The sequence below is a fragment of the Hibiscus syriacus genome, unplaced genomic scaffold, assembly GCF_006381635.1.
Source record: "Hibiscus syriacus cultivar Baekdansim isolate YM2019G1 unplaced genomic scaffold, ASM638163v2 tig00111689_pilon, whole genome shotgun sequence".
NCBI classification, from domain to species: Eukaryota; Viridiplantae; Streptophyta; class Magnoliopsida; order Malvales; family Malvaceae; genus Hibiscus; species Hibiscus syriacus.
This window is the reverse complement of record NW_024063154.1, coordinates 645,914-657,993: the sequence shown is the minus strand read 5'-3', so window position 1 is coordinate 657,993 and position 12,080 is coordinate 645,914. Positions and strand designations below refer to the sequence as shown.

The 12,080-nt window shown below is 37.7% G+C and overlaps 3 protein-coding genes across 3 annotated transcripts; all 3 read left to right on the top strand.

Annotated features, from left to right (window-relative positions):
- Positions 1-1,695: 1,695 nt before the first annotated feature.
- On the top strand, positions 1,696-3,850 carry LOC120167534 (3-ketoacyl-CoA synthase 4-like). Its single transcript, XM_039176527.1, has one exon. It carries the CDS (start codon positions 1,996-1,998, stop codon positions 3,541-3,543), a length of 1,548 nt encoding a protein of 515 aa, XP_039032458.1. The 5' UTR covers positions 1,696-1,995; the 3' UTR covers positions 3,544-3,850.
- Positions 3,851-4,676: 826 nt separating this feature from the next.
- On the top strand, positions 4,677-8,178 carry LOC120167588 (probable DNA-3-methyladenine glycosylase 2). The gene is made up of 2 exons (XM_039176560.1): positions 4,677-5,983; positions 7,884-8,178. Exons 1-2 carry the CDS (start codon positions 4,818-4,820, stop codon positions 7,903-7,905), a joined length of 1,188 nt encoding a protein of 395 aa, XP_039032491.1. The 5' UTR covers positions 4,677-4,817; the 3' UTR covers positions 7,906-8,178.
- A 1,660-nt stretch (positions 8,179-9,838) lies between these two features.
- On the top strand, positions 9,839-11,783 carry LOC120167535 (4-hydroxyphenylalkanoate adenylyltransferase-like). Its single transcript, XM_039176528.1, is given in 2 exon segments — positions 9,839-11,434; positions 11,436-11,783. Coding segments are annotated over 2 exon segments (1,944 nt in total).
- The last annotated feature ends 297 nt before the right edge of the window (positions 11,784-12,080 follow it).

Below are 12,080 nucleotides of genomic sequence, written 5' to 3'. Positions count from 1 at the left end.
CACATAAAATGAAATGTAGTGGCTTACTCTTACCTACTTGATGCCTGCTCCATCACTGTTTCTGTTTACTTATCCCAAGGGGGTGAAAAGCCCATTGTCGTTTTGTGAGATCTGCACTATCTAGGTCTTGCAAGATTGCACTATCCCAAGGCAGTTGATAGATATCGTGAAGGCTACAAAGCCGGAATAATGTGGATTCCACTTCTTCATACGTCTAGTCTGAACAGTATCCATTAGTGTGGTAGTTGCTGGCGTTTCACCAACTGCAAATTTATTATACTTTTTAAGGATAAATTACATTGTTTCGTCCCTGAACTTTTGAGATATTTTCCTTTTACTCATCAAACTTTTAAAACTTATATTAAAATCACTGAATTTTAATATCACTTTCATTATGGTCATTACCGTCAACTGCTCAATAGAATGTGCCCAATGTGCTTATTGTTGTTTCCAAGTTTTCAAAATATTCAATTATACCCACCTCAATTGCGTAATTCGCAGTATATGTTTCTTTGGGTAGAAGGGAGACATGAGGAATCAGATAATAAGAGAAAAGTTGCAAAATAAAAATTCAAATCATAAAATGTCGGATTAAAATTTAGGTTTATTTTGTTTCACAAAATTGGATAGTAAATGTTAGGCACATCAAAAGAGATATAAGAAAAACAGAGGATGAATTTCTAATGTTTGAATCCAATCAGATATTGGGAAAGTGAAATATGTTTCTTGATTAGTAATGTGCATTGAGCAAGGCTAGAGGCACAATTGGGTCATTTTGATCTGATTTGAGTAAGTAATTTAGAATTGAATTATTTTGGGTTTAGACTATATTTGATTTAAGTTTAAATTTGGTTAGAGTGGTTTTGAATCGAATTTAATTTGGATCTATTGTATGTCGAGTCAGTTCAATATTGAATCAATCAATTTTTTAATCGTGTCAACCTTTGGATCTTCAAATCATTTTGGATTGAGTTGGATATACGTATATTCGAGTATATAAAAAAATCAATATATTCTTGTAAAAAAACTTGTCCTTTTATTTGTCAATCTTATCATTTATGCTCAATTTTAATTATCAATCGTTCAATATTTTGAATTCAACATTTATTTAAAGATAATAATTTAACTTAGAACTTATCATGTGACGTATAATTAAATAAATCATTTAAACATGTTAAAGTATATTCAAATAATAATATCGGTGTAAATCATGAAATAATAACCTTTAATAAATAATTTTCTGAAAATGTCATTTGGGTAAAAAGGCCTCTCTCAGGCATTCCAGCTGCCCCCAGGTGATCCTACCTTCTTCGCATTGCAAGTTGGCAGTTTTGGCATTATTGCAATTTAGCGATGAACTCAGTTTTCGTAGCTGGCAATTTCTATTTAAGTGTTGGAAACAATATCATTTACAGCCCACGAAAATTCACGTGGTGGCTGTTAGCATAAAAATGTGAAAGAAAAGGAAGCAAATAACAATAATTATGAAATTGAAAGCTTAAAAGCTAACGCATCGACCAATAAATACTAACCAACGCATAGATGTGATTTTTAAATATATATATATATATATATATTCAAAATTTAAAAGATAAAATCTTAAAAAATAGTATAAAATTAAATTATTAATAAAAATATATTTAAACTGTATATTTTAGAAAATGTGACTATCTCGATATTCAGGTCCATCTCTGAATGCAAGCAAATAATGAAATCACGTCCAAGGAAAAGAGTGCTGTCTGCGTCTTCGAGAGTTTACTACTTGAGATTATATTCCATCTTAGCCCTTTGTCTGTGTTGTTTCCCCCCCTGAAGCTTCCATTTTCGCGGAATATACCTTTGGGCAAGGATCTGCTATAAATCTTACATTTAGATTTTGTTGGTCCCTAAAACACCTACCAGCCAGAATAATTAACGATTTCTATCCCAACCGTCAGAAGTCAAAACCAGGCCACTCCCTTGGGTTCATTGCCGTCAGCAGACCAGGTCGGAACCATGAACCAAGGGGGCGTAGTCGTCGCAAACGGTGGCTCGGGAAGCGGCTCAGTCGGCGTTCAGTTCCATCAATCCCGAAGGCTCCCGGATTTCCTGCAAAGCGTTAACCTCAAGTACGTAAAGCTAGGCTACCACTATTTGATTTCCAATCTTTTGACCCTCTGTTTTATCCCTCTAATCGCGGTGATTTCAATCGAAGTTTCTCAAATGAATCTCGATGATTTGCGCCAACTGTGGCTTCACCTTCAATACAACCTAGTCAGTATAATCACGTGCTCTGCTATTTTAGTCTTCGGGTTAACAGTCTACATCATGACCCGACCCAGACCCGTTTACCTCGTCGACTATTCTTCTTACCGTGCTCCTGACCATCTTAAAGCTCCATTTGGTCGTTTCATGGAGCACTCTAAGTTGACAGGTGATTTTGATGAATCGTCTCTGGAGTTCCAGCGCAAGATTTTGGAGCGCTCCGGGCTGGGAGAAGAGACTTATGTGCCTAAAGCAATGCATAATATTCCTCCGACGCCGTCAATGGCGGCGGCGAGGGAAGAAGCCGAGGAGGTTATGTTTGGGGCACTAGATATTCTTTTCCGTAACGCAAATGTCAAGTCCAAAGATATTGGTATTCTTGTTGTGAATTGTAGTTTGTTTAATCCAACGCCTTCATTGTCTTCCATGATTATGAACAAGTATAAGCTAAGGGGGAATATTAGGAGTTTTAATTTAGGTGGGATGGGTTGTAGTGCTGGGGTGATCGCCATAGATCTTGCTAAGGATTTGTTGCAGATGCATAGGAATACGTATGCTGTTGTTGTGAGCACTGAGAATATTACTCAGAATTGGTATTTTGGGAATAAGAAGACCATGTTGATACCCAATTGTCTGTTTCGCGTAGGGGGTTCTGCTGTTTTGCTTTCGAATAAGCCTAAGGATAGGGAACGGGCCAAGTATAAGCTTATTCATGTGGTTCGGACTCATTGTGGAGCTGATGATAAGGCATTTAGGTGTGTTTATCAGGAGCAGGACGATGCGGGGAAGACTGGTGTTTCTTTGTCTAAAGATTTGATGGCCATTGCTGGAGGTGCACTAAAGACCAACATTACTACTTTGGGTCCTCTCGTGCTACCAATCAGTGAGCAGCTTTTGTTTTTCACAACCTTGTTGGTGAAGAAACTGCTCAATGCCAGTGTTAAACCTTATATTCCAGATTTCAAGTTGGCATTTGATCATTTCTGTATACATGCTGGGGGGAGGGCTGTGATTGATGAGCTGGAAAAGAATTTGCAGCTGCTACCAATACATGTGGAGGCTTCTAGAATGACGCTTCATCGTTTTGGAAATACTTCTTCAAGCTCGATCTGGTATGAATTGGCCTACATTGAGGCAAAGGGGCAGATGTTGAAGCGCAACCGTGTTTGGCATATTGCATTTGGAAGTGGCTTCAAATGCAATAGTGCAGTTTGGGAAGCACTTCGGAATGTTAAGCCATCTAGTAATGGTCCTTGGGAAGATTGCATTGATAGTTACCCTGTGAAAATAACCAGCTAGCCGAGCAACAGTTTGTGTTAGATTCTACATTCAAATAGAGGATTTGTTTGGTAGGCATCACCGTTATGTCAGTGTCTACCTAGTTCTCAATATGTACTGTAGTCTGTCATTCTTCTTTGCAGCATGTTGTCAAATGCGTTTTACCTTTTCGTCTCATTTTCTTGCGCTGACATGCATATCTGGAGTACTCTCATGTTAGACTTGGTCATCTTGTACTATAATTCTACATGTATGTACTGGTAATTGATCTGCTTGAGACATTATTTTTTTTCCTGAAAGTTTTCGTCATTGTGGCGTCATTGCTTTCTATGTTATTAGGACGGCTATGAAATACCTTTATTATGTGACTAAAAGTTGAAAGCACGGCTATAGCATGAATAGTTATCAGTGGTCCTTGCTTTCCTGCTGAGTCGGTACATTTATTCCCAAGTACTGGTTTAGATGAACTTATTGTATATAAACTGCAATAACAACACAAAATTTGTGTAAAGATACCAGTCATTTATAGTTTGTGGCTGGACGAGGAAGGATAAAGAAGGGTTTTAGTGCTTCCTTCGTTTTTGTTCAGCACTTTTCTGTTGGAGTGAATTAATCACAAAAATATGAAGACAATTGTTTGAGGATGAAATTTGAGGCTTGTAGAAATACAATCCAGGAAGAAAAGATGCCTGGTAGAGCATGTATATTCCTTGGTCCCGGGAGTAGCAATTTTGGTTTGGATTTCAATAACTGTAAGGACGTTAACAGGCGAAAAGTTTGAAGATCTGCAGAGGTAGATTATGGGAACTTCTGCTTAATGGAGCCCATCAATTAACAAAATGGAACCACTGATGGGCCAAAACATGCCTAACAGGTAACTCTTTTAGACCTTCTGACCCGCTTATTAATCAGGGCTACCTTAGGCTTGTTCGTATTGGGCTATCATTTGTGATACAGCTTATTATACACGCGCTGTAATTGAGCGTGGAATATCAATAACCGATGAAACTTTACGTTCTCGGGAGACAACACTTGTTCGGCAATTTGAAGAGAGATGCAAAATTAAATCACAGATTAGATGGAGAAATTTAAGAATTAAATAATAAAAAAAGGGTTGTCACTCCACTGTTCTATGTTTGGAGTCATTATACTTTTTTCCTAACCCTCCACTCGCTCATCTTTTTCTTCCTCTCCTGAAACCCGACTCTCCCATTGCCAACGTCAAATCTACCACCGCCGCCGCCTTCGTTAACTACCGGTTTCTGAATTACATCTCAAATTTTAATCCATCTCATATGGGCGAACAAACTCCGGCGAAGCCTCAACCACATCCTCAATCTCAGGCCCCAAATGATTCCTCCTCTACACCGACTCAAGCCCAACCTCAAACCCTAACTGAAGACCCAAATAATACCTCAGCCGCGGCTGTTTCCTCCGTCACCACCGTAAGTACCGCCACAGTAGCCCCTGCTTCAACGGAGCTCGTCAATGTTCCTCTCCCAAGCTCGTCTCCTCCTTCGAAAATCCCTTCCCGCCCTAGAAAGATCCGGAAACTCTCCCCTGACCCGAACTTCTACACTAATGCCTCCCAACAAGGAACGAGCTCCTCCACATCCGTCAGGGAACCGCCTAAAACCGTCGGTAAAGCTTCCAAAACAAAACTCGCTCAACATCGAGCCTTAGCTGTGGTGGTTCCACGAATAATTGCGCGGTCCCTCTCATGCGAAGGCGAGGTCGAAACCGCCATCCGCTACCTCCGCAACGCCGATCCCCTTCTCGCCTCATTAATTGACCTCCATCCACCTCCAACCTTCGACACTTTCCATACGCCTTTCCTTGCTCTCACTCGAAGCATTTTATACCAACAGCTCGCTTTTAAAGCCGGAACCTCCATCTACACTCGCTTCATTGCTCTCTGTGGAGGTGAAAACGGCGTTGTTCCTCAAACTGTCATTTCTTTAACCCCTCAACAACTGCGACAAATTGGTGTCTCGGGACGAAAAGCGAGTTACCTTCATGATCTCGCGAGAAAATACCAGACGGGGATATTATCAGACTCTGCGATTGTAAATATGGATGACAAATCACTTTTTACCATGCTTACAATGGTAAATGGGATCGGTTCTTGGTCGGTTCATATGTTTATGATTTTTTCGCTTCATAGACCGGATGTTTTGCCAATTAATGATCTAGGGATTCGGAAAGGAGTTCAAATGCTCTACAATTTGGTGGAGTTGCCAAGGCCTTCGCAGATGGATCAATTGTGTGAGAAGTGGAGGCCATACAGGTCAGTTGCTTCGTGGTATCTGTGGAGGTTTGTGGAGGCCAAAGGAACTCCTTCGAGTGCTGCGGCGGTTGCTGCTGGTGCTAGTCTTCCACCACTGCAGCAACAAGAGGAACAGCAACAACATCAGCAGCAACCCCAGCTTCTGGACCCCATTAATAGCATTCTTAACCTTGGGTATGATCTCTTTCTTAAAGAAAACAAAGTTTGCTTTGTTGCATGTTTTGGGGTCATATGTGTTACTTGCATTTTGTGAAAAGGAAATGTCTCCTCTCCTATTAAGAGCTGGGTTGATTCTAATTTAGAGGCATTTAACATTTAAAAAGAAATTAGGCCTTGCCCGTTTTTGCCTTGTGTGCTAGAAGATTCATTTGAATAGCTATATTTTTAATGTAGGATTGATAGTAACTAAGTGCTATCTTTTATAATGTATTTCAAGTGCTACTTTGTAGACTTAAATGTTATTTTTCTGTCTTTAGCTCTTACTGAAGTGTTAGGATGTGAAGTTCCTGTTACGAATTAAGTACTTACATGCTTCAATATTATATGTACCTTGCAATGCAATATCCTTTTCTGGGGAAAAAAATTGAGAAAAGGGAGCTGACCGTCTAACTTAAGGCAACTGGCAGGATTTACATGAACATAAAAAAATGCCCTGAAATTCTATATTAATTTGTATAACAGTTTGTAAAGAAAGGAAGACAACAAATTGGTGGATTCTTCCATCCAGAAGAAAAAGGATTTAATTTTTTATTGAAAATGACTAAATGAAAGATGCTAATGGTGACTTCGACTGATATTCAGTAGCATTTATGCCACTAAAGTCAATTTGATTTTTAATTTCTATTTCTATATTTTTTTTCAATTTACATGCTACGGAAATCCTGTTTACCTCTTTCAATTGTTAAGGTCGGCTTTTGAGTGTTATTTCATATATTATCTATTTGAAAGTATCAAATCTTTATAGCTAATACACAGATGGTAATAGGGAGAGCATGTGTAGATCTTTGTTCATGGTAGCATGAAAACATCTTGATGATAATTTGTTCACGTTTTGCATTTGAAAAAAGATAATGAATTGATGTTTGGTCAGGACGGCAGTTAGAATTAAAGAGAACTACACAGCTTTTTTTTTCTTTTTCCCCCCAAAAGTGTGATATTACAAGATGCGTAACCTTTGGGGAGTCTCGTTTTCTGGGAGTTAAGTTTAGGATTGTTGTGGATACTCGCGATATCATGTTCAAACTAATCATTGTTTTATGATTATGTCTTTGCATCCATGATCATTTTGATGGTGAAGTTTATATTACGAGTATTTTTTAGCACAGATCCCAAATATTTAGCTGTTATAATGGTATAAGTCAAGGTTTGTACTTGTATTGGAGATAAATGGCAAAATAGGGCTTGTTAATCATTGTATGCTTTTCAGCCTTGTATGGTTTGTGTGCCTGAACTTTTTTGCTACATTGCTTGGAATTATAGTAGAACCTTCAGGTTTGGATTCCCATTCTACTAAATGAAGTTCCTTGAAAAGTTTAGACGATCTTTCTGCTGGTTGATTGTATGCAGCATCTGTCCTTTAATTATATTCTTAGTTTGATATGAATTTGCATCCCTTTCACTTGTTTACGGTAAAAAGCCTGAATAGGAAATATCCTACATTTTTATTTTGGTTTCTAGCAGCTTATTAGTTTCCAAATGCCACAAACATTCAATAATTAAAAAAGAAATCCTGTTTAAAGAAGTTGAGTTAAATTTCCATGTGCTATTCTAGGTAAATAATTACTTTTCAGCATAGATCTAAATTTTTAAATTGATATTATGATATCAGTAGGGATAGTAATGCTCTGCATAATTGACCCCACGTAGAACCCCAAGGGACTAATCTAAAATTCATGATAACCTATTAATTTTTGCAACAGAATTACATGGTAAATTACAAAAATCATCATGGGGGTTAAATGATCCATGCAGCCTGGAAACTATCCTTTCTTTCCTTGTTTGTTTCTTTTTCAAGCTTTAAAATTTCTTTATACTGCTTTTGTAATGGTATTTCTGCCTGTTTATATGTTATTAGGGCCTGTGCGTGGGGGCAATGATTGTCATTGGAGATGGAATGTTTGGATTTTGTCACAATCCATTGATCAACTTGTAAGGCAGGCACTTCAAAGGAAAATATTTGTGTGAAATCTTTGTTCTGAAAGCCATTGATGTTATAAGCTATCAGTCTTCTAACTTGGGTCTGCTAAATTTGCTTTTAGATTTTGAATAAACACAATGCCTGGTTGGTCTTTGTTAAAGAACATCAGTTTTAGATGTCAACTGTCGAATACAAGACGTTAATGGATTGCAAATCACTGCTGATTGTGAAATATGTCTCTTGAATTGTCTAATAACTGGTTGCATGTTTTATTAACCGATTATGGTTAAGCTAATCCTCAGATATGGACGAGCCATTGCTGAAGATGAATACAAGTTACACTAGCACCCTCGGTTTAGTCGTCTATAGGGAATATATGATACTGCTTTACAAATATATGAAAGCAATTCTCCGCATTCCGTTTTTCTCTCCTCGGCTCTCTCTCTCTCTCTCTAAACTCTTTTGTTATTTTTTTTGTCTTCAATTAATTTTGGCAGCTTGGCAACTTGTCCCGGCGATGACGTCGTATTTTTTACTAAGAGTGGGATTAGTAAGTGATACTTAAAAGAGTCCATGAGCAGTTGCAGCATCCAGAAGTTGAGAGAATATTGGTATGTTTGTTTGAGTATGAATGTGGGTTTAGGTTTTTTTTATTAATTGAAAATTTAATCCGTTTATTTAATTTGAATATTCATAACTGATAATTAATTGAATAAACCATTTAAATTAATTAAGCTTATCAAATAAACAAAACATATTAAAAAATGAACTTATTTTAATTAAATCAATTCAGTTTATTAAATTTAATCGATTTCTCTCTCTTAAAAACCGACTTGAACGTTTAGGCGAGGTTGAACCGATGAAGAAATCTGTCTTGTAAATTCTAACGAGGAAGGTAAGACCTTGAGACCCCAAGTGGTGATGAAATATAATTTATCTACAATTTATTTTGTAGAAATTTGTTTTTGTTTAATAAATATTTCCTTATGAAAACAAATGAAATTTCTTATTTTATCTCGTTTGAGATTTGATCTTGCTTTTATATATATTTTGTATTTTTCTTTCATGGGTGGTCAATTCTTTTCTAATAATGAAGGGTCCAAAAATATTTTTGAAGTAGCCATATTTTGTAAAGATTTTATATTTTGGTGGACACAAAAATAAAATAACATAGTGGGTATAATTAACAAAATCAATAACTACTAAAAGAAAATTTAGGTTTAAATTTAAGTGGATCACGACATTATTTTCTAACATATAATACCTTTTTTATTAAATTTGTTCTTTATTAATTTTTTTGTCAATTTTTAAAATTTTAACTCATTATTTAAAATTTATTATTGATAAAAATATATTTTAAAAACCTTTGTTGCAAATAAATTTGTCCGCCGCATAACCCTACAAAGATACCTATCAAAAACCTAAAAATATAGCTATTTGCCGCGTTTTATCAGATCGTTATTAGTATTATGATCTTGGAATTCCCGCTGTATCTGAAGATCCAATAATTAGATGTTTTTAAAAGTTGTTATTGTCTCCATCAGCTCCTCCAGCCCTCTCATTATTTCTCCGAATATTCCATTAGGTAATCCACATGGCAAAGAACCTGGGACGGCATTGGACAAGCCTATATTAATCTAGCAATTAGCTGACAGGAATGTGAAGAATTTAACGGGACAAATCATGTACAAACATCAATAAGCTGACACTACTATAACTTTACCGTTTAATCATATTCCAGTATCATACTGGGATATTCTCATGAATATTTCCTTGTTCTCTCTGTCATCTTCAATGTTGACAGCATTAGCATCTTATCCCCAACGATGACTGGGCATTTCTCACTATAAAAGTGGGCTGACTATGTAGAAAATCTACCAAGAACAAGAAATATGAATTATGAAAACTACGATCCTATTTTCCCTGACCAGCCGGTTGTTGACCTCTACCTCCCTATATGGGCTAGCTTACCTGCCTTTAGGTCCAAGCCAGCTTTCATTTGGTCCGAAGATTGCACCACCAATTCAAGCAAGACCTTAACGCTTACTTATGCTCAGCTTAATGATTCAGTGCAGTCCATTTCTTTTCAGCTGCTCAATTCATTACAAAGAAGAGACACTGTAATCGTTTTATGCACACCTGGGCTAGAGCTCGTTGAGGTTATTTTTGGGTGTCAAAGAGCTGGATTTTTGAGCGTGCCAATATTCCCACCAGACCCTTCATTCGCCAAACAAAACTATCACCACCTAGTCAGAGCTCTATCCCAGACAAAGCCGAAAGCTGCTATTGCTCACCACGATTATATCACAAAAGTTCAGCAATATCTCTCTTTGCCCTCCAAGGACAAGAGGCTTGCTGAGATGCTACAAAAGCTGAAGTGGATTCCCATTGAAGATGTTAAACGTGAAAGTGTAGATTCAAGCGTGGATTCTATGCTTTATAATGGCTGCAAACCTGATGAAATTTACCTGATTCAATACACCTCGGGTGCTACAGGGATCCCGAAGCCAGTGCTTTTGACAGCCGGATCAGCAGCTCACAATGTTAGAATAGCGAGGAAAGCTTATGATTTACATCCAAAGAGTGTTACTGTCTCTTGGTTACCTCAGCACCATGATTGTGGCCTTATGTTTCTGTTATTGACCATTGTATCTGGTGCAACATGCGTGTTGACATCACCCACAGCTTTTGTTAATCGGCCTAGACTATGGCTTGAGCTCATGACGGAGTTCAAGGCAACTTGTACTCCTGTTCCATCATTCACCTTGCCATTAGTCGTGAAGCGTGGTGGAATCGAAACCGGAAGCTCACCTATTAATCTACGGAGCTTAAGAAATCTAATCATCATCAACGAGCCCATTTACATGGCATCAGTTGAAGAATTTCTTCATGTGTTCAAGCCTTTTGGACTAAATTCATCGTCCATCTCCCCTTCTTATGGCTTAGCAGAGAATTGCACTTTCGTTTCCACGGCATGGAGAAGCAATGACAACTCCGGAAACTCGTGTTTCCTGGCTTTCCCCTCTCACGACAATCTCTTACCCAGTGCAAGACTTGTCAGTGATGAAGAAGAAGAGGATATGGACATTATTGTCGTAAATGAGCACACACATGAGCCTGTTGGTGATGGAATTGAAGGGGAGATTTGGGTTTCGTCTCCGAGCAGTGGCTCGGGTTACTTAGGCCATCCTTTCTTAACTCAAGACACATTTAAAGGTAGACTTAGCAACAAGGTCAGCCGGTGTTACGTCCGAACCGGGGATAGAGGAATTGTGAAAGGGGAAGAAAGATTTCTCTTCGTAACAGGTCGTTGCCAGGAGGTGATTAAGCTCCCAAACGGTCAGGACATACACCCTCATTACATAGAGACCGCAGCTTACAATAGTTGCCCACAGTTCATAAGAGGTGGTTGTCTTGCTGCATTTGATGTTTCAAGAATGATCGTTATTGTCGCAGAAATGCAGAGGAGTGAAAAGGATAATAAGATAGATTTTGAAGAATATATGTGAAAGAATCAAGGAGAATGTATTCGAGAAAGAAAAAGTTGATGTAGGGAAGGTAGTTCTTGTAAAAAGTGGAAGTGTTCCGAAAACAACTTCAGGTAAAATTCAAAGGTGGTTGGCTAAGGACAATTTTGTAGGAGGTAAAACGAATGTTTTAACGGAAATCAAGTTTGATATCAATGCTGGATTTTTACAGTCAAGTAATGGAAGAGGACAAAGAAGAGGAAGCGACAGAAGGGAAGAAGGAAGAGGCCTGATAGCTGACGAGAAAGAAGAGGTCGTTAATTCACTCTCAAGTGGTCCAATTGGTCGTCCATGGTTGTCTCGATTGTGATTGCATTAAGAATCTAGGACAAGGATTTTATCCGTGTGTGTGTTGTGCCCAAAAATAGTGTGAAAGGCTTGTTCTTAAGCTCCTCTTTGTATCCTTTTTTTGTGATCATAAACAAAATTTTTAGCTTTTACCATTGATACCATTCAAAAGTTTTTTTTAAGTAATACGGGGAAATATTCATTTATCGGAAATCGTATCAACAACGTCTTGTCAATTACAGACTGAACAAACACAATCGTGACTATCATAAAATCTTATAATGATCGCCCATAAACAAAAGTATGAACAAATGAAGCA

Bases quoted from the DNA above. Each gene is read 5' to 3' on its own strand.
- LOC120167534 (XM_039176527.1), top strand. From the start codon at position 1,996: ATGAACCAAGGGGGCGTAGTCGTCGCAAACGGTGGCTCGGGAAGCGGC.
- LOC120167588 (XM_039176560.1), top strand. From the start codon at position 4,818: ATGGGCGAACAAACTCCGGCGAAGCCTCAACCACATCCTCAATCTCAG. The intron at 5,984-7,883 runs GTATGATCTCTT...ATATGTTATTAG, and splicing joins AATAGCATTCTTAACCTTGG to GGCCTGTGCGTGGGGGCAAT.